Source organism: Spinacia oleracea, chromosome 4 (genome assembly GCF_020520425.1).
Source record: "Spinacia oleracea cultivar Varoflay chromosome 4, BTI_SOV_V1, whole genome shotgun sequence".
Lineage (NCBI taxonomy): Eukaryota > Viridiplantae > Streptophyta > Magnoliopsida > Caryophyllales > Amaranthaceae > Spinacia > Spinacia oleracea.
Window position 1 is genome coordinate 184,976,365 of NC_079490.1, and position 20,962 is coordinate 184,997,326.

A 20,962-nucleotide genomic window follows, 5' to 3' on the forward strand; every position below is an offset into this window, starting at 1 on the left:
TTAAACATTTTGAGTTAACTTTTACTCTGATGTACAATATTTATTGTACAACCCTTGTAAATAAGAATTTGTGAAAATAAAATAAGTAAAGGGATCAAATTGTGGTCGGGTTAGGTTAGTCCTCGAGGAGTTGAGGCTACACAAAGTTTGTCGTTTGTGATTACAACCCAAACAAGCAAGCACGAAGATCCAAACAAAAGGAGTAAACTTTACAGGCGCTTGACAACTTCCTCCCTTCTCCAAACAATGGAAAATGCACGTTTAATCGTGTAGAACTCGAACCCAGTCAATCAATCTCTCAATTGAACTCCCAATTCGCACAAAATTTTCATCTTTTTTCTCTTTGACATTCTCTCATAGTCTCATAGTCTTCCTTCCATTAACAACTTCTGGGTTATTCGGGAAAGAGAAAGAATTTAAGCGTTTTGCCCACTTCAAATTGGCAATTACCCGTTGCTTCTAACCCAATTCTGGTATCTAGGGTTCAAGTTTTCAGCATTTTCCAGGTTGGTTTTCTCTTAATTTACCGAATTTCCTCTTTACTTTTATTGATAAATATATGATCATCACCACCCATCCCCACAAAAATTATAGTTAGTTGAGTAATTTCTGATTAATTTAACATTTAGAGTTGTATACTTTGATGTTTTGATTATGGAAGTTACATTGAATTTAAGTAAAAATCTAATAGTATGTCACTTTTGAATAATTTTCTTCTTGTAATGTAATACAAACTATTGGATTTTCAATTTTTGGGTTAGTGAAAGATAAATATGTGTAATTTCAGATATGGATGAAAGTTCGAGTGACAAGGAGTCATTATGTGCTAGAATTCAACAGCTGGAACGTGGTATGTTGCTCATTCTATGCAAAAAGATATGCATATCACTGAATTATGATGATTACGAATTTACAATGTCCAAAAACTGCGCTTGCTTGCTTGTTTTTCTGTTTAGAAGTGTGAGATTGAAGGGAAACTAGATGGAATGATACGTGTCGTTTACCGTATTAAATTAAAAACCTATCTTAGACCTTCAAAAATATTAACAAGTAGTAAATGGGTAAGAAAGAGTCGATCCCACGAAGAGACTACTAATTTCTAACATCAAAGTTTAACTAATCAGAGGTTTAAAACCAAACCGAAATAATCATAGGATACACAACTTATACAATTATTTACCTATTCACACAGAGGGGGGTGTTTAAAATTCATACTAACAATCTAAGTGAACGTTTAATTACCAACTAAAACAGTTATTTACAAATGACAAGAAAACAAGCCCAATTGGTATGGTTTGATTATAAAGAAATCAGACAATTTAAAGTTCCTTCTTCCATGTACCAAAATCTTATTTAATACTTCGTTTGGCAAATAGGTCGTGGATTTACCGCCGCGATAAATCCAACCCTTATAAACTTGTTTCATTAGAACAATTTATATACTTAATAAAATTAAAGTGATCCGCTCACTCCTAACAATACTAAGTTGTTTACTCTAAATAATCACTTAACGCCGCGTCAAGTAGTAATCTAGCATAGTCTAATTACTCTATACCTGTAATCGTGCACTATCACAAATATAAAGATCAAACACAAAAAGATGAATCCAACAATCATATAACTTGAATAAATACCAAACTCAATATTAATCATGAAATACTCAACGTTTTTCAAGTAAGACCACTCCATGAACATCAAAACTGAAAATTAAATCTGATTGTAATGAATTGTAAGTACAAAGAAACAATATAAAAACTCTTAATTGAAGATAGAGAAGGAGAAAACTCATTAATTAGGAACTAGACCGATGCAGCAGCTGCCTTCGGGTCCGCCGTTAATGGAGATCGCTCACCTTCAATACTGTCAATATCAACAATCCAATCTCACAAACCCTCCTGATTTTTGCTGTGTTTTCTGTGTATCTAAACTCAACAGGGAATGTGAATTTATATCCTCTAAGTGCGTGGAGAACAAGGAATTAAACCCCCAATTGATAAGATGCCCCTCCGAAATTGCAGCTTCTCGTTGATCTCTTCTACTGGTTTGAATGCTTCGTCTCCGATTTGATAGGAAAAGCTGTGTATAACCTAACTAACCTAATTTTTCTTCGCCGAGTATCTCGAAGGTGGAGGGTGGGTATTGAATAGTTGTTGCTCCTTTTCGTATGCTGAAGGAAGATAATTAGCTTTAGTGGGCTACCTTTCTTTTACTTCCCACGTACTAATTAATGATGTAGTTTTAGTGGGCTTTATTGCTTCTTATGGGTTTTCTTGGACCCATTCTCTTTCACAATCTCTTAAAACGTTAGCTCCACTTGACAGCTTGGATTATTTTTCACCTCCCTTTATTAGTTGTAACTGTTAATATCTCCTGTGAATCCCATGGGCTTCGGCTTCCTTCTCAAGCAATTACAACCTGTAGCATTATTAAGTACTATTTAGGCTAATTTAACAATAAAATATAAAACAAAGGAAAATAAACTTACAATTTAAAAGTAATTTAAGACCTAAAATAATAAATAAAAGATAACTACCTGACTTAAATAAGGGGATAAATATATGGTAAATAATGCACTTATCATGGAACAAATTTCCTCGTATGAAAATTGTTTGAAAGTTTAGTTCTAATAATGTAGTAAGAGGCCTTAGTAAGCTCGTTCTGTTGAATTTCAGAATTCAATAATGGGCATATGTTGCACCCATGAAGGAGGAGGACGGGCAAACCACTTACCACTTTAAGTGAGGTTCCATTTTGAAGGAAATTCAGTGGGAAGACTGGAGGAGTAACTACTTAGGCTTATAAGGTGGTTAATTTCTCTTGTTTGCTCCAATTTGGGATGACTCATTTTTGTAGATATATGTGATTCCTAAGTACACCTCCTCCTTACAGCGGAGGCGCTCTTCTACTCCATCACTAGTGGTTCAGAATCTAAATCAGTAGAGTGTTCAATATGAAACTACATATATGGAGTCTCAAATTCTCAATAATCATAGAAATTTTAAAAATTAAACCACTATTTATAGTTTACCATTGAGGATAACTTTCATGATCATACTAAGGAAAGTTGGATTGATCAATGCAGATGGTATTATTGTCTGGATCTTGAGCCTTGACCTTCCCAACGTCGGTCTCATGTAGTTTTTGTACCTGTCTCAACTGTCGCTTTCTTGATATCTTTCCGAGAGTCCATGAAACTATTGCAGTATTACTTGGAATAGGCCACTTGTTCATTTCCCAAAAGCATTAATGTCTCCTGTCAATGACAAACCTGTTCCTGTAAGATGATTTTGTAGCTCGTTTGACTTTCAGAAGTTTTCTTTTTGTTTATAAGGTTGTTGGAACCCTGTAGGTAATAATTACTACACCACTCATGATAGGTACCTTGTTACTCTCCTTTGAGGTCAACCTATGCTAAGACTTGTGAACGAGTTGGAAAAGAATCTCTAGTTTCCTACTAATATTGTTTTGACAAATGTTGTACATATTGTGTTTTTTGTGCGGGACCTGATTTCTCTTTTGGGTTATTTCTTTTGAGGGGTGGGAGTGTTCTTGAACTACTTGGGAGCTAGTTGCCTGCACCTGATTTTTTCTCAAGGGTTGGCATCCCTATTTTTTATGTATAAGTTTCATACTTTTCCATGTTATGGAATATCCCTGTGAATTAAGGACAGTTCATAATCTCCTTTTGAGAACATTATTGGCCATTCTAATTTTAGTTTTATTTATCAATTTTCTGCTATACTGTTAGCATATGATACTTGTATTGTTTTAATGGGCAGAAAAAGATGAGCTCCAGAAAGACATTGAACAATTGTGCATGCAGCAAGCGGGTCCCAGTTACATTGCATTTGCCAATCAGATGTATTGTCGAAGGTAAACATCATATACGAATAAATGAAGCTGTTGGGGGGATTTTTATTTTTTTTTGTTTATCTGAATAATGTGCTATACGCTGGAATGGGAGATTTAAATGCTGAGGAATATTACAAGATTGCACTTCTGTTGGCACATTAGGACTGCTGGCTTGGAACAGGAAGTTGAGAATTTGAAGAAGAAGTTGACTGACTGTATAAAAGAGAATTCAAATATCAAGGAAGAGCTTTCTGAGGCTCAGAGAATCAAAGTGAGTTTTTACCTTTTATTTCTTATTGCAATTGAATTTTCAATGCCATTTGTGTCTGACGGTTTTCCTTTTCTTTTCCCAGACGTATATAGATCAACTCCACAAGTTGGAGGTTGCAAAGGTATCTGCCTTGCTCTCTCCTGTACATTGATGTGCTTACTTATCAGCGGTAGTTAGATGCTCGCTTCTGTGATAGGTGAACTTATACCACACCTGCAAAATTACCTTTATCGTTGAACTGAAACCTCAAATTCCTACTAGAGATGACTTGAAGTTCTATTTAATATGTTCTGCTCTTGGTTAATGTGTGGAAAGATTATGCTGCATCTTGTTGTCTGTTGCAGAATCTACATGCTTCTTGTTGCGGAAACTAGGCAGAAACAATGACAATTTGTACTGGATAATTAGGCATAGAGTAGGAGAGTGGAGAGTCCTTCCGTTCTCTGAACTCAGAGAGCTATCATGATCACACCAAAATGTTGGTTTGTGTGTTTGTGTTGTATGCTGATATAGATTGGTGAAGGATGCTGTGTTTTTTTTATTAGTTTGTTGTAGTATTTGTGCATTTCATACCTCAAATCTACTGTTGGGAAATGCATATACTATGTGATGGTTTTGGAGGTACAGTTAGCATATTGTCTAGTTTTTAATTTTTTGTGCTTGTTGAAGAGCAGTAAATTTGGAGATTAGTGAAAACTGAAGACTGATACTTCACTCGTTATATTTAATCTTGAGTCTGATTGGAAAGGAAGGGAATGTGTATCGGTTATTTGTTGTGAATTTTTAAGATACTGGTTGTATTATTTGGCTTCTGTAATCTTCTCTTATCATTTTGTAGAACACAGAAGTAGCCAAGCAGCTTGAATATTTGCGTGGAGTTGTTACTAGTGCCTTCAATGATCGGGACCATGCGATACTGGAGGTCAATATCTCTCTCTCGTTCTTGTTTTACTGCTTTTTCATAATTATGCTAGCTGTATTTATATTTAATGTTGTCTCGCTGTTTGTAGGCTGAGAAGGCCAAAGAAAATGAAGATATGATGTCCCAGAAAATGAATGATGCCGAGAAAAGGTGCTTTTCAATTTTTAATGTTCCCCATTGTGATTCATTAGTGCTTCAAGTTTGAGAGATGCGCCTTTGTTTTGGTGATAAGTATAAAAATTGATGAGTGTAGTGGCTTCTTTGTTCCTAGCCATGCCATCTGTTCTGAAATTTTGATATTATTGATTTTCTCTATTGTGGGATTCAACTTTCTGGATGATTGTAATTTGTAAGTAAACCAGGTCGTCATACGTATGTCACTCCAACACCATTTTATTGCTACCCTGCAGTCTATACTGTTATCTGATCTGCGTTTTCTTGGTGAGTTTAGGTTTCTGATGTCAAATAGTTTTTGTTCTATTACTTGGCACTTCTAGTTCAGGAAAACACCCTAGATGGAACTGGGAGAAGTTTGCTGCTTGTAAAGATTTTTGACTCATTGAGCAGATTCTTCAGATTCTCGTGGAGTGTTTAGGTGCAAATTACTCATAAATGTCTATGAAGAACCCAAACTGATAGCCTTTTTTTATTTCCACTTTTATTTTAAAGGCTAAGGTTGTTGAGCGAGCCTATGCTTTATATGGGAGACCGTGTTGGAAAAAATGATGTTTACTTCCAATAGAATAAAAAACTATAGGGTTGGTTCTGCATTTAAGGGAATTCTCTTATATAGCCCCAATAATGACCCCTTTCTGTAGTACTTTAAAACCTCCTTAATTGGTTTTCAATCCCTTGGTGTCCTTGAAATGTAAGTTCTTAATTTTTTATCACCCAAAAAGATGGGGGCTTTTCTAGTAGCAAAACAATAGTATGCTACGACTGTATTTGAGCAGTGTGATATATGTCGCGGTCATGCAACTAACTTTGGATCCTGATTGAATAAACGGTTTTTAAAGCATAAATCTGTGGCTCTCATGTAATCATACAGAGAAGTTTTGTTCTCTTATTTGAGAAATGGATTAACAGCTGGTATTTATGAATAATCAGCTTTTCCATTGCCTTGAGGGAAGTCATAGGACTCATAGGCAGTTTTATTGTTATTTGATTTATGATATGCTTTTAGCTGATGTACATTATTGTAATTTTTTATTTAATATTTGAAGCAGGTTACAGGAACTAACTGTAGGATCTGCTGAGACACAAGAGAAACTATCAAGTATGAAGATGAAGTTAGCAAAACAAGATCAGGAGTTAGATATTTACAGAGAGGTATTCAACTCTGTTCTCCTTTAATAATAAGCTTGGTCCATGTGAAATAATAGATAAAAATGATTTAATCCAGCTGATTTGTAATGCCTATCACAGATCATTAATAAGTTTTACAAGATCCGGCAGCAAGCTTTTATAGGTAACGGGGATGAAGAAAGTGAGTGTGATGATCAGTGTGATGATGTTTCTTGGGATGAAAAGCGTGAATGCCTTTATTATGACTCATCAGAATCATGGAGCTTCAATGTTCATAAGGAAGCTTCCCTTGCTAACTATGTCGTGAGTGCTTATTTTGCTTGTTAATTATTCTTTTTGTTTTATTATTAACCCTACGGAAGCTCTACTGAATGGAAGTTTGAAGCTGAAGTCTATGTTAATGTGACAAGTTTTTTTTTTTTTTTGGTTGTTGAATTTGCTCATTATCATTAGCATACAGAATATCTTTGTAGTCCATGCAAGATTGCAAGGGACTTGACCCTCTTTTGAGATCCGTTACTTCCTTATAGAGGGGGCTTAAAGTCGCATCTGGCTAGGAAGCATGCGATCTTTCTTAATTGTGTGAGGAAGGTCATCGATTCCGTCTATTTTTCTGAATCAAATAATAATTGTTGATCTCTGCTTAAAACTAAGACTTGTTGAGTTTAGAATTCAATCTCCCACATTTTCTGGAACTTTTTTGAATTCGAATAAAATCCTGGGCTTTTTGTATGCATATCTATTTACATTACATGCGATATTTATCAGTTCTTCCTCAGACAGGCTGCTTTGCAAGAAGAGCTGGAGAACGTAAGAAGTGATCTTCAAAACAAGATGCAAATGGTAAGATGGAATTTCTTTTTTCAAGTTTGAACCGGTAGTTCAATTTTTGTTTAGGAGGTGGTTTTCTGTTCTTCTTGTTCCAGTAAGTGTTGTTTAATTCTTCTTTTTTACTATATCTTATTGAGGAGAACATGTGAGGGCCACTATTGGATAAATTTTAGTTAAGTCATAGAACTTTTAGATGTAAACACATGAGTCATCCAAGTTTTATTGACATGCTCTGGATGAACTCAGCTGACATCTTTCTGTCTTCACCTTCCTGTTATGATTCTATACCTTCACTTCATGGTGTGGCTTGCAGGGGTGGGAAATTGAAAAGCACTTGAAGAGTAGGGTTACTGTTTTGGAGAAGAAAAGAGTAAGATTCTTTTCCATCTTCAAAGTTCGAATATCAATTGTTACTATGACTGCATTGTTTATAAGGTAAATATGTTCTCAAACCAGATTCTGTCAGGCAGACTTATTGTTGAAGGAATATCATCAATGCGTGATTACCATTCTCAGCAAAAGACCTACATTATGAAACTGCTTGATGATGAAAAAACCTATCTAAAATCAGTTGTCAGCAGCATTCAGGAAAAGGTTGAGGAGTTTCCTAAAGACATCCGTTCTGTTGAGGTCTGTTGGCTTATCTTTGTGCATCAATTTATCTCAGAAAATGGTTCATGTTTTTATGACTCTGCACCTCTCCAGTGACTATATTGACGGGAAATATGTTGGATTATGTAGTGACTAGTTGCATTTATAGTGGCCAATTTCGTGTTTACATTTGAGGGTCGACATTATCCATGGGAAACTAATAAATGCAGTTTCTGTTGGAAAAAAAAAGACTTCGTTTAAATTTTAAGAGCTGAAGAATTCATATTGCGCACATTGTAGTTCTTTTTTTCACATTTCTTCATATGTGAAAAATCAATAGTTAATAATGCAAATAGAGTATGATGCTGTCCCATCACGTTTCTTTCGTTTTATGTTTTCTTTGTATTTTACCTTGCTGCTTTTCTTCATAGTTTGCTTAACAAAAGCCGGAGTTTTATTTGGCAGTAAAGAAAAATGCCAGTTTCAGGATTTAATATTTTAACTGCTTCATATGTAAATGGTAACTTTTTAATCATTAGCAACAGTTACAATGATTTATCTGTCAAACTCTTAATAGAAGATTTTTGTTAGAAAGGGGCATTGTTCATAGAAAATTGTACTAGACCGGGTGTTGCTACGAATGACATACTGACATGATGGTCTAAACTGTATTTTTCTTTATGTAAGTTATCCTATGTGATTCTTGTGGGGCATTTCTTTGTAGGTAACTGATTCTGCCGTACCAAATGTTTCTCGGATGGTCGATTCTTCAGAAGCTCTGTCACAGGCGTTGCAAGAGAAAGTACTACTTATATATGTTTTCGTGTCAGTTTTCAGCTTTTCCATGATTGGGTGTTACTTGACATGATCTTGATTTCAGGTTTCAACTTTATTACTTCTGTCACAGCAAGAAGAAAGACATCTTTTTGAGAAAAACGTTCAAGGTGCTCTGCAGGAAACTTTGGATGAGCTTCAAAGGACACTACAACTAGTAATTTCTCTTGCTCTCTCTCTCTTTAAACATCTGATGATTGTAGAGTATGAAAGGCAAAGAAAAGTTGAAAAACGAAAGGGAAAACTATAGTCTCTATAGTTAGATGTAAGAAACAAAAATAGTTTAAACACTGGACTCCCTTGTTTTCTAATTGAATGGCACTTGTAATTAACATGTTTAAAGCTATATACAACAAAAGGGTACTCCCAAAAGGATGTATAATTGCGAAATTTGATACAAAAAAAGGTGGGGAAACTGGAGCAACTGAAAAGAAGCTAATTAAGAAAGGAGAAACTAGAGGAAATTATCATGTAGGGCGTCATGAAATATGAGCACTGAGGGTAGAATAGTTAGAACTTAGAAGAATTATGAGGTTCTGAAAAGTAAAGAGTATCGTTGTATCTGAATTCTGAAGTAGAGTTGAGGAAATGGCATTCTTTACTTAGGCGAGAGAAGGAGAGGGATTAGACGATTAGTTAGTACTTCGTATATGTGAGAAGTGTGATTCTTCTCATTCTATTCAACCACAAGATTGTGTTTGGAAATGACTCAAAATATGGTGTTTACATGTCACAGACTCACAGTTGACAATTTTCAAAGTTCAGGAGTCTCGTTCTTGAGCTAAATTCTCCTACAATTACTCTCTATTAGATGTTTTTGGTGGTTTCATTGCTGACATCTTGTTTTCAGGCTACTCAAGAGAAGGTAAATGCCCTCTTGGAACTGGCAGAGGTGAAACGGGAATATCAACTGTTACTAGAGTATGTGCTTATATTTTTTGTTTGATTATATATTTAAATTTATATGATATATGCTGCCTTATACTTCGTATTAGGAAGAACTCTGCTCAAATTCTGACCTCATACGCATGCATGCCAAAGCATCTTTTTTTGGTGGGTAGCTAGAAGAAAACTCTATGCCATTTTTGCAGTGTCTTTAATGGTATTGTTGATCAAAATTTCGCATCTTGTTAAGTGGCTATGATCGAACTTGCAGGAAAACCACAGAGACTGAAGAAGGAAACCTTCTTATTACCAAACCGGCTGAGGGAAAAGTAACTACTCTTGAAAGAGATGGGAAACTAAAAAATTTATTCAAGAAAGCTTCTTTGAAACGTTGGCTAGTTACACAAGAAAGTCCTCCTGCTGTGACTCTCCCGAACATGGGACCTGAAGGGGGATCTTTGAACAGAGGGTCTAATCATAACGTGAATGATGCAAGGTCTATGATTAATAACACGAATTATTTTTTAGAAGTTCAAGTTCGCAAAAGTCTGTTTTTTCTGTTGAATTCCTTACTCTTATTGATCTAGTTATTTATTCGGAAGTGTAATTTAGCATGCAGGCTGCGGATTGATATTGCAACCCTTGAGGAAAGCAAGCAAAACTTGGAACGGTTGACATTTGATATCCGTAAACTTCGAGTCTCTCTCATACAGGTGAATTCTTGTAACAAATTTGTCTTTACCTTTATTCCGTTGTTGCAACCATTCTTCCTGTGCTGAGTAGAATTTGGCCCTGTTCTTCTGAGCTTTTTTTTGGCTGAACTGAATGGAGTTGAACTGAACTGAATGGAACTGAACTTAAGTCCAAAAGAACAGGGCCTTACTCCTAATATCAACTCAATTTAATTGATTTACAATGGAATAGAATTTTGGTTCTTAAATTTTGCCAATTGTATTTCTAGGCCAAACATGCACGTTCATCTAAAAGTGCGGATCCTAGCACGATGAAAGTCCTGGATGAAATAATTAGGGAAGCCGAAATGGTAAAGATTGCACTTAGTGCTGCATTGCCTCTTAGCTGGTCTGGTGGGGAGGGAGATTTGGCGGCATCGTCAAGTGATACCATTTCCATTTCCGAGGAGAATAATGAGAAAATGGATCCAGTTTCTGCGGCCGGCATTGAGATGGTAGAGCTTCTTATACTAGCAGCTCAGATAATGAAGGAACGAGTAGTGAAGAAGATGGAGAAAAGGAACAGAAGAGAAAACAGATTACAGTAAAAAGAGAAAGATCGTATTCAACAAGTTAGAAAGTCCAGAAATCACAATTGATCTTGTTAGACTGGAAAAACAGTTTTGTGTAATAATAAGTTTGCCTGTGTAAGTAAATTTAACTGATAGATTATCTACCGCAACAAATACACGAATGCATTGGTAATTTTTCCCTGAGCAACTGTAATTAAACAAAGATAAATATGATTTCATTATGATGAAAATTTTGAGAAGCACTGTACTTGTACTTGCCATTTTACTTATGATAAAACCTTAGACTACATTAATCATGACATCTCTGAATTTTCAACAAGATAAACCATCATTTGATAGCATGATGGTTATTGGCATATTTTGTGTTTTAGTACTAGTTGTTGTTGCTGTTGTAATGATAATTGTGCCAAAAACAAACACAACTCTGGCCAAAGTCAACCATGGTCAACTTTGGCCAGAATTGATGTATGCAAACAGACCAACAGAATGCAGATGTCTTACCAAGTACAAATATATATTAGACATGCCGTAAATACTTTCTAAATACAAAGTATATAGTATTAGATTTCGTTTGAATAATGTTTACAACCGCATTTGCTCATATGCAACTAGCAAACCAAACATTTCACCTTAAATGATGCAAATGTTCCAAATAACAACAGCCTCTACGATAAAGCTTTAAATTAGTTCTTCGAACACTACATAGTTCTTCAAAATAGCGGTTCAACACCTCCCCACAACAGCCACACAAGTAACCTAACAAAAGATGAATTATTGCAATATAGCCAATACAAGCAGCTGAATCAACCAACATGATAAGTACCTATGTTTCCAAAGCAGCAAAGTGATTACACTCTTCTCACTCCTCTTCGGAATATTGCCACGAACAAAACCAACCTCTTGCAAGAATTGAAGTTTTGCACAACATTGACCAATTTCTTTGCCGGGGTTAAAGACGCATATTTTGAGTCTGTATTTCGAAATGATGATGTAATAAATGCCTGAGTAGGAATACTTATACGATAATGCCGAGGCAGGAAACAAAAAGGGAGACGACCATGTCGCATTTGATTCTTCAAATTTGACGTGAGATTCTAAAAAGAAACAAATAGTGAAAAAATTAGTCTTAGCAACAAGTATTCGTGATACAAACACGATATGCATTGAAATGATTGCTAGAAAATACATATATTACTTTTGCAACTAAATGCAAACTAAAACATTGTCCATGACCACTATGATCATAACAGTAAGCTCTTAGCCTAATCCAACCCATATATACACATACTTAGAGGTTCTGACATACCCCCTCCAACCAAAGGCAATTATAACATACGAAGTATTTGTTAACAAAGACACGATAATGGGACTAAGTCTTCATATCAGGATTTCAAATTCTCACCACTCGCCTTTCACCCAACAACACCAGATTATATTGAACATTTTGTCTCCTTATTTAAATATATCATCTCTTTTTCTTTTCTTTTTCTTTTCTTTTTTTCCCCCTTTTTTTGAGAGGAAAAAATCGAGCATTATAACTTTTAACAGGTTGTCCATTAAACATATGCAGAGACATACCACGGAACATGATTAGCCCAAACTTGTTCATCTTCAAATGGAATAATCCTTGCTAAACGATGAGCAAAAAAACTATCCTCTTAACATGAGACCAAGATACATGAAAATCATATAAAGTTCAAGTGGAGTATGAAGCTCCATTTGAAGGCCCGGAAAACCAATGAAAGACAATCTGTCTCAATGACAACAAACCTGAAACCATATCTTCTACCCAAATACCCAAATACCTAAATACCTCCACTTGTTGCCTAACTCTTCCTACAATCACGAAATTTGGAGTTGACTTATTTTCAAAAAGCTCGAGATTGCATTCCAGCCATATGTTCCATACTAAATAGATACCTTTTCTTCTTAAATCTGTTGCACAATTTTTCCAGCCAACCAGAAAATCGAGCACGCTCACAGCTCAAGCAAAAATAATACAACCACAATCCTTCCATAACCGTATATAGCATGACTGATAGACTCCAGCCTCTTCAATCAAATGGCGAGACTTAAGAAGACCCTTCACTAGTAAAGTTTCCCTACACAGGCTCCGACAAAAATGTCTCGCCTTTGGGATAGCATCCAAACTCCAAATATCTATCCATACGTGGTGGAAAACATAAAGATTACAACCTTTTCCAAGCATATACGCGGTCTTAACTCTTAACAAAGTATGCCCCATCTTTAACAAGGCAGAAGTTAGCTCATCACAAGAGAACCTCAGACTCAATGGGATCAGATCTCTCTATCCCTTTAAATAGCAGAAAGTCCTCATTTCTCTCTTTCTCCTAAAACTCCGAACATCTGTCGTAAACTCGTAATAATAAAAGAACACGGGAAGTATATAACCTTAAATGAATTACAAGGTTTACAAGGAGTTTTGCCATACCAAAGATCTCGTGATTACACTCAATCAAGTAGCCAATATTATATACGAAGTATGAGTGTGGTGTGTTGCTTTTAATAATTTTGCACGCTAGCTAAAAATGCATGTAGGTTGAATTAAGAAATCAATATTCAATGTTATTGGATGGTGATTTGAAATTATCGCATAACATGGTTTTTCTACTAACTGGTAAAATTAGCTCAAATTTATTGACTTGACCTAAATTCAATCTCACAGCTACACAAAATTAACTAATGTAAAGAAATTCTATCATATTAAACTAATTGATAACAGACTTCAGCATATGTGTATCTGGGCAAATACATCATGATAATTTCCCCACGGTAACTAGTCCACGTCTCAGAGGTCAAGATTATTAAGAGTGTTAAAAATAAAAGAGGATCCTTCATTCTCTCTAAATTAAGAAGTTATTTTTAGATATTACTAAATTATTATTGATTTAGTTTTAATATCATTCAAATTTAAGTTAACTATTTACGGTGTTTATGTAATTAAAATAGTTATATAAGCATTGTAAAATATAAGAGATAAATATCAAAAACTATAAATCGTATAAAAGAATAATACATTCGTTTATTATATGTTATTTATGCACAATTAGCACAATATCCTAACAAAGAGAAAAACAAATCAAAAAAAGCACTAAGATTAATAGAGAAAAAGCCTTGATGTCGTGGACAAATAGGGGTAATATAAATAACTTATAATGCCTTCAACTGCAAAAGAAAGTTTAGAAGTTTGTTTTGGGACACCCCAAATAAGAAAGTGTGAGGATTATTTTCAGGAGATCATTATAGTTTTGCTTTTTCACACTGTGTAATAGGAGATTAGGAGGTAATGGATATAATTGATGATAGTCATCCGAACCAAAAAAAATAGGGATATAAATCACAAACTTAGATGGAAACTAAAAGCTTTCAGAAACTAAATTGCATTTATCTTAAACTAACAAATAAACAATAAGTCCATGAATCTTACATGCTTGCGATGACTATCATGTTCCGGCTGACCACAAATCTGGGGAGTCTTCCGCATAAATGATGACCAGCCAATACTGCAAAGCCGAAACGGCTAATAACATCAAATACAAAACTTGCAAACATTATAGAATTATTAAGATCTCCAATCTCAATACCTGTAAAAAGGATCATCTAAATGAAGGTCTTTACACTCTACATCAAAGCCTGCATCTTCTAAGAGGGTCACAACATCCGAAAATTTATAAAGAGGCTGCAAGATAAAGGAAGAATCATTTCAAGAAACAAAAATTACTATGCTACATAAACAAAGTAACATACTATACAACAACCACATAAAAAGGAAATAAATTAACTGCACTTGAATTGGAATCCAAACTGAAATACAATAATAGTACATTAAAATGTAAAGAGCATATATACAGGGTTATACATTTCTTTTCTCCTTCATCCGAACATATGCATTAAGCTGATTGCCAATCTTAGCAAATATGTCAAGCAATGACAGAATCCCCTTCTTCTCTGTCAATTCAGCATTGCTCATAGCCGACCATGTGTTCTTAGCTTGCAGAAAATGACCTATCTCCTTGAAGTTGTTAAACACCATATAATCTTCACCTTCGGATATGCATAAAGGCATCAACTTTTCACCAGCCACCAAAAGCAAAGCACCAACCTCAAACATTTTACCTTCCTTCACATAATTAAAGAATTCATTCTTGAAGTCCCTTGTGTTCAATGCAAGCAATCTCGAACTCTTTCTCAGAAAGAACGAAGAATCTTAGATATAGCGCGTGAGCGCAACTTCGCCCGTTGCTTGTTTACTTCGGTGGATTTTTTTTGAGGGTAGATCTTACAGCCTCCAGCAGCTTACCCTGCAAGAAAATTAGAGCAAATTAATCAAAATGTATATTTAAGTGAGGGTCCCAAGGTACAAAGATTTCACAGTGACAAATCCAAATAAGTCTCTAATTACTTGGACATTTATGCTTAAAAAAACAAACAAACAAACAATTTCCCCCTCTTTCATAGATGATATGAAAATGATACTAGAAGGGTCAAACCCGCTTCATACAGGAAAAATAATTTTTCCTAAACTAATACGCTCATATAAACTCCAAAACAGGCTCAATTACAAGACGGCCAAAGCTTGTTCGATTGGTAAATAATCGAGCTTGAACATAATTTTCAAGTTCTTTTGCTAAACAAGCCTAGCTCAAACAAATCTATATTCTCCTTGTTTTTAGGCTCATGAACAGCTCATTAGTTCTTGTTTATAAATTCATTCCAATTCATTTAAAACTCATTATATAGTCGTTTAATCTCAAATATAACCAGGCCTGTTTAATTATATTTTAACTAGCATATCATAAAGTATATTACAACTTCAGGTATGCTAACTCGTCAATATATACTGCGTATTATCATAAGACTAAAATCGTAGTTTTTTTCTTTTATAACAATTTAGTGAAAATTTCATATCTTAATCTAGGAGTATAATTCCTCTGGTTTTACTTGCATCATTGAGAATATTTATACTTCTCATAGTTTCCAACGCATATCTTAAAGTAAAGTATAATTTAGTTGTACATGACAAAAATGTATGCGGAGTAGATATTAATATTCTATAGATTGAGACGAATCTAACAAGATCTCATATGATTAGTTCTCCCTTATATACAAGAGGACATAAGTGAATAGTGTCAATTATTTTAGAGATACGTAAGTATTTTTTCCAAAGAAATTTGAATTAATGAAATTTGTTTAGTAGCATGCCTGTTTGTTTTCCTGAAATTTGAAATTTGAGTTAACCCTAATTGCCCGACTCAAGCTTGAGATCAAATGTAAATGAGCTAATCGCGAGTCAAGCTTGAACAACTAAAAACTAAACGAGTCAAGATCAAACAAGCAATGTAAAACCTCAAGCTTAAGATCAAATCCTCCCTCTAGTTTTTAAATATTTGTTCCATATTAAAATAACACAAAGTTTAAGTGAAATTACTTTTGTGATTTACTTCCAAGAAAAACCAAATCAATCCCTTCAAATAGTAAAGAAGAAACTCGTGTGATCATCAAAAAGTGAGGTTAGGTTGGTGAAATAATGGCAAGAATGGAACATCTATTTTTAAACATCCCAAAAAGAAAAGTGGAAAAATATTTTAAAGAAATAAATAAATAAAAGAGGAAATATTTATTATCAAGCTCATACATGTTGGCTCACAAGCATTTCTACTTAATGGTAAGCATAACATTAATGACACCACCAAACCCAAGTAAAAATGATCAACCTAATGAAAGATGTATAGAAAAAAATTGTAAAATTTAATTAAACACTATAACAAGTAGCTTAAGGCCTATTTGTTATCATGTTTTGTTTTCTGCTTTTTTAAAACCAAAAAAAAAAAACTGAAACAAAATCATGTTTTTTTTGTCGGTTTTCAAAATTAACATGTTTCTGATAAGCTTAATTTTCGATTCCTTTTATGATGGGAAACAGGAAACAGCAAATGGCATGTAAAATAATCTCCTCACAATTAATTCTACAAAATACTGAGCTCGAGGACACTATCAAAAAAGAAAAGGAAAAAATAAAGTAGCAGACTAGTTGGATATAAAGATACAGCTGCAAAAAGATAAGTTTTTTCTACTGGAGTATATATATTTAGTGGACAGCAGTATAAAGAAATTGTTTTGAAACACAAAAGAAAGTGGACCATTAATCCAAAAATTAAACTCTTTCCTTCTCCTCAAACAAACTTGACTCTCTTTCTCTATATATATATTCCACCAATCAGACTACAAAAGCTCCGGTGAGCAGCATACATGTGGATTCGAACTCTGGCGACCATAAGCCCTAAAGTTATTTATTCTTTCCTTTTCATTTGTTTGCTACAATTTCTTGATCCAGGGTCTTCTCCTCAAGTGGACACTTAGACCAATCTGAATACACATTATGCGTGTCAAGCTTCGTGTCGAGTCAGATATCGAGCATGTCGAGGTAACATAAGGCCACATGACCAAAAGTAGACCAGAAAATTTTAACAATGTTAGCATGACTTTGAACATGTTATATGATAATCTACATACGTTTTTGTAGTTGGTTTCATTACTGGTGGATCAACCATAGTTTAGATAATGTCTAGATTTCATTCACCCGATGACCATACCTTTTTCAAACCTTGGCATTTTCTCTTTCCCTCCTTATAACTCACTCTAATAACAACAACTACTACTACTCCAAATTTAGCCTACTTTTTTTTGTCTCACTATCTCACTCTTCTCACTACTCTCTCACTCTTCTCACTACTCTCTCACTCTTCTCACTACTCTCTCACACATCTCAGTCTTAAGACAAAAACTTACCAGCTAAGCTCCTCTAACAAGAACTTAACCTCCCTTTACCAAGGCAGCACAGTGAAAATTCCCACACCTAGTCCTTTTGCTGCACAGTATTAACATGATGAAAATTACTAGAAATGCAATCAACCTTTGTTATTTAGTTAACATAAAATTTGTAAAAGGGAAGGCGTTCAACTTTCCTAGAGATTGGAATTCTCACAAAGTGTGTGTGGTTATATATCTAACGGCTAGCGCCCCCACCCCTTTCGGCTTTCTCTGCCTCTAGTTCATTCCCAATTCCCACATAAATCGAGAAAAAGTGCCATTTCCTTGTGTCACTCAAACATTATCCATCTCTTAGGGACTTTACCATGAGAATTTGTTTACCACCTAGTTACAAGCCAAGCCAGTTGCAGAGATTGAGTGGAAACTGAGGTTGATTCAAGCAACTAACCTTGGTACAAAGTATCACGAGAAGTCTGGTAGCGGATCTTATATTGGTCTGCAACCATTCAGATCTTATATAGCTGCAAAAAGAAAGTGTGATAGATAATCAGACTTGAAACGAAACGATGAGAGTAAGGAATTGGACAAAATGAAACGAAACAGCAATTAGTTTGTGGAGTGCGACATTTAAAAAATGTATTTACTAATAACATATTTCTTAACGTTGCTGTTAAGTTTTTATACAGAAAATATGCTCCTATGCTCTTGCACAACCCATGCAAAGGAGTAACCTAAAAAGGGCATCAATTGCATGATGTAAAGCAGTTACAGATTTCCGAGCAAGCACATAATTAAAGATATTACTTTACACACAAGATGTGAAGGTGAAATCAGTTTCTAAGTGGTATTAAACCACAGAGTTTGCAATAAACAATAAAGTTCAAAACTGCAAAGAAAATGAAGAGGGAACAGAATGACCTTACTCAAAAAAGAGATGAAGTCATAAGATGCAGTTCTTTCATTCCTTTGTGAGGAATTACATAAATCCTAGAAAACAAGTACATAGACAATTATAGATTAAAATCTGTGTTATCAACTCGTTCTGTTATACCAGCAAATTGACAGGATACCTCGAAAGCCATGCTTTTCTGATGTACCGAAATATGACTAATGCTGCAAATAAATAAATAAAACACAGATATATAAATGTATTTCCTTTGCAACTTACCATATTCGGGAAAAGTTCATTCTTTTACCCTAAACCACATTGAAATATTGAATGCAGCATTTAGTTAGAAAGACTTCCATGAAAAGCTCAGAAAAGTGAGCAAGAGAAAGTGTACTCCACCATGTCTAGCATGGTCAGATTTTGAATAATCTGCTTCTCTGTCCCTGAAAATATAACCGCTTACAAGTTCCAATTTGAGATTGGATAAACAGTCCTTCCCATTTCATATTTGTTGAACCCTTAATATGTGAGTGATAAAATGATCATATCCTTCTCAACCTCCAGTTAGAAAATACTGTCGTATTCTTCCGCAACAACTCTCAAATGACATGGAAATAACATGCTTCAATGATTTACCAAACAATTCAGACATTTGTTTGAACACATCATCATAAGGGCTACATTGCCATGAATCATAAAGTACCATAAATAGAGGACAAGCTAGATAGAAAATTAGAAAGTCATCCCCTCCTACAAAATGTTAATCACCCCCTTCCTGCCCTTGCCAAATATCAGGTATGTGGACACTTGCAAAATCTCTCAGAAAAACGGCCGGATGAGAGCCTAGGTATCTATATAATGTTGCATACCCCCAATAAGCCTCAGCAAAAACATAATCAAACAAATATTCAGAAAACACAAAATCAAAGAGCATGAAAAATAACAAGAAAGATTGCACAATAGAGAAATTAATAAGCTGAAATGAAACAGACTGAAAATGATAATTGAATTTGAAATAAACCCAAGAATTTAAGCTCAAAATTCTTTCTTTTCTTAAGCATCTTACAGTTGATCATCAGAACTCAGGAGTAACCCAGATTAAGGGAAACCCATTTACAATCCACCAACTAACAACTAAAAAAGTTAGCAAAATTTGCAGATTGACATCACTATTTCTCCAGATATACTATATTTATAAATAACTACAACTAATTACTTACTACCCCCGTAATTAAATACACTATATAATAAATCTTACTCAATTATTTTCAACAAAAAAATAAAAAGGTGTCATTTATCAGACCTTCATCTTCTTCCTTAGGAAAAGAATTCCTCAAATTTCTCGAAAATTCAAACACGCAACCCATCAAATCCACATTGTTTATAAGTCAAAGACTGTTTCTTAGGACTAATGACAATCTCACAATCCACAGAAACCTGAACACCAGGCGAATCAAAGCTAATTATCCTTATTTTCGCGCTAACATCTCCCAAAACCCTAAGCTCAACCTTATCATACATCGAAGCATACTTGACCAAATCCGACGCATCAGCTTGCATCAAGTTAACCCGATCAACAGTCACAATTGTTTCAACTGTTCTAACACTATGAGCTGGTTGATAAAACCCAGGCACCGTCCCTCTCCCCAACGGAATCCCCCGATACATCACATTAAACCTCGATTCACCGTATTTAATCCCTACTTTGTTCGGATTTACCGCAGTAAAAAGCAGACGAACCGACAAAGACAGCGAAACACCGCCAGGAGCAGCGGTAGAAGTCGGCGAGATTCCAACGTATTGCACGGCGACTTGCTGGAGGTCGTACTGTGGTTTCTTAGGTTTAACGGCGAGCACAATGACGAGGATGACAGCTAGAGTGATGAGTGCGAGGAGAGAGAATAGAAGGAAGAGACAACAACAACAGCCTTTGATTAGTGAAGGAGATGATGATGAAGATGAGAAATACGACGGTGTATTGGAGTAGTAGTACTGATGTGAAGGCGGTTGTTCTCGCCGGCGGTTACCGGCAATTGTAGTAGACGTCATTGTTTTCTCTCACTAACTTCCTCTCTCTACTGGTTTTCCGGCGAAGAGAAGGAGGGAGGTGGGTACGGACAGTGGAGTGTTAAAAAGAAAAAGACACTGCGTGTGAGTGTGAATGAAAGGAAGAAATGTATGAATTTAACTTTAAATTTATGGATTCTTTTCCTAATTTTACTCTCGATATCTGTGCGTGTATGACTCACTGCTGTCTGCCTTTTTTTTCTTCTTTTTTTCGGGTTTCCGAAGATGGTATGGAATTTTAAGAATTTATTTATTTATTTATTGTCTTTCTTTTTTCTTTTTATCTTCTTCTTTTTTGATTAATTTTTTCTTTTGTTTCATGACTTTATTCTTCTATTGTTGTTGTCAAATCTTTTTCTTGGTTGTTTTACCCTCAGCCTTGACAGAGAAATCTGAAATTTCAAAAATCCGATTTGGCATTCACATCTTCTCATCACTCGTCAATTACTATATACTAAA

The 20,962-nt window shown here is 34.9% G+C and overlaps 3 protein-coding genes across 8 annotated transcripts; 1 reads left to right on the top strand and 2 right to left on the bottom strand.

Annotated features, from left to right (window-relative positions):
• The first annotated feature begins 152 nt into the window (after nt 1-152).
• LOC110804897 (uncharacterized) lies at nt 153-10,994 on the top strand. 6 transcript variants are annotated; one of them, XM_022010504.2, is made up of 19 exons: nt 158-506; nt 788-850; nt 2,673-2,803; nt 3,780-3,873; nt 4,015-4,123; nt 4,206-4,244; nt 4,962-5,045; nt 5,134-5,195; nt 6,272-6,374; nt 6,471-6,653; nt 7,134-7,193; nt 7,495-7,551; nt 7,638-7,811; nt 8,497-8,574; nt 8,653-8,763; nt 9,457-9,527; nt 9,763-9,987; nt 10,111-10,204; nt 10,453-10,994. In XM_022010504.2, exons 4-19 carry the CDS (start codon nt 3,818-3,820, stop codon nt 10,768-10,770), a joined length of 1,824 nt encoding a protein of 607 aa, XP_021866196.2. In that variant the 5' UTR covers nt 158-506; nt 788-850; nt 2,673-2,803; nt 3,780-3,817; the 3' UTR covers nt 10,771-10,994. The 6 variants fall into 6 exon arrangements, 5 of the variants coding, with proteins under 5 accessions (XP_021866218.2, XP_021866188.2, XP_021866190.2 ...); XR_008932623.1 differs by lacking the exon at nt 2,673-2,803 and having other exon boundaries at nt 155-506; nt 10,104-10,204; nt 10,453-10,592; XM_022010496.2 differs by lacking the exon at nt 2,673-2,803 and having other exon boundaries at nt 157-506.
• Nucleotides 10,995-11,288: 294 nt separating this feature from the next.
• On the bottom strand, nt 11,289-19,291 carry LOC110804889 (uncharacterized). Its single transcript, XM_022010488.2, has 6 exons — nt 18,466-19,291; nt 17,996-18,068; nt 14,636-15,077; nt 14,361-14,455; nt 14,204-14,279; nt 11,289-11,849 (listed from the first exon to the last, which is right to left on the bottom strand). Exons 3-6 carry the CDS (start codon nt 14,885-14,887, stop codon nt 11,604-11,606), a joined length of 669 nt encoding a protein of 222 aa, XP_021866180.2. The 5' UTR covers nt 14,888-15,077; nt 17,996-18,068; nt 18,466-19,291; the 3' UTR covers nt 11,289-11,603.
• Nucleotides 19,292-19,445: 154 nt separating this feature from the next.
• Nucleotides 19,446-20,738, bottom strand: LOC110804881 (uncharacterized). Its single transcript, XM_022010481.2, has one exon. The coding sequence runs from the start codon at nt 20,483-20,485 to the stop codon at nt 19,787-19,789; it is 699 nt and encodes a 232-aa protein (XP_021866173.1). The 5' UTR covers nt 20,486-20,738; the 3' UTR covers nt 19,446-19,786.
• Between the last annotated feature and the right edge of the window lie 224 nt (nt 20,739-20,962).

What these genes read in the sequence shown, in the direction of transcription:
- LOC110804881 (XM_022010481.2), bottom strand. Translation starts at nt 20,485, where the DNA reads ATGACGTCTACTACAATTGCCGGTAACCGCCGGCGAGAACAACCGCCT.
- LOC110804889 (XM_022010488.2), bottom strand. Translation starts at nt 14,887, where the DNA reads ATGTTTGAGGTTGGTGCTTTGCTTTTGGTGGCTGGTGAAAAGTTGATG. An exon ending in GGATGAAGGAGAAAAGAAAT is followed by an intron (nt 14,456 to 14,635) that starts GTATAACCCTGT and finishes TTTATCTTGCAG; the next exon opens with CCTCTTTATAAATTTTCGGA. An exon ending in TTAGATGATCCTTTTTACAG is followed by an intron (nt 14,280 to 14,360) that starts GTATTGAGATTG and finishes TCGGCTTTGCAG; the next exon opens with TATTGGCTGGTCATCATTTA.
- LOC110804897 (XM_022010496.2), top strand. Translation starts at nt 790, where the DNA reads ATGGATGAAAGTTCGAGTGACAAGGAGTCATTATGTGCTAGAATTCAA. An exon ending in ATGAATGATGCCGAGAAAAG is followed by an intron (nt 5,196 to 6,271) that starts GTGCTTTTCAAT and finishes TATTTGAAGCAG; the next exon opens with GTTACAGGAACTAACTGTAG. An exon ending in AAGACATCCGTTCTGTTGAG is followed by an intron (nt 7,812 to 8,496) that starts GTCTGTTGGCTT and finishes ATTTCTTTGTAG; the next exon opens with GTAACTGATTCTGCCGTACC.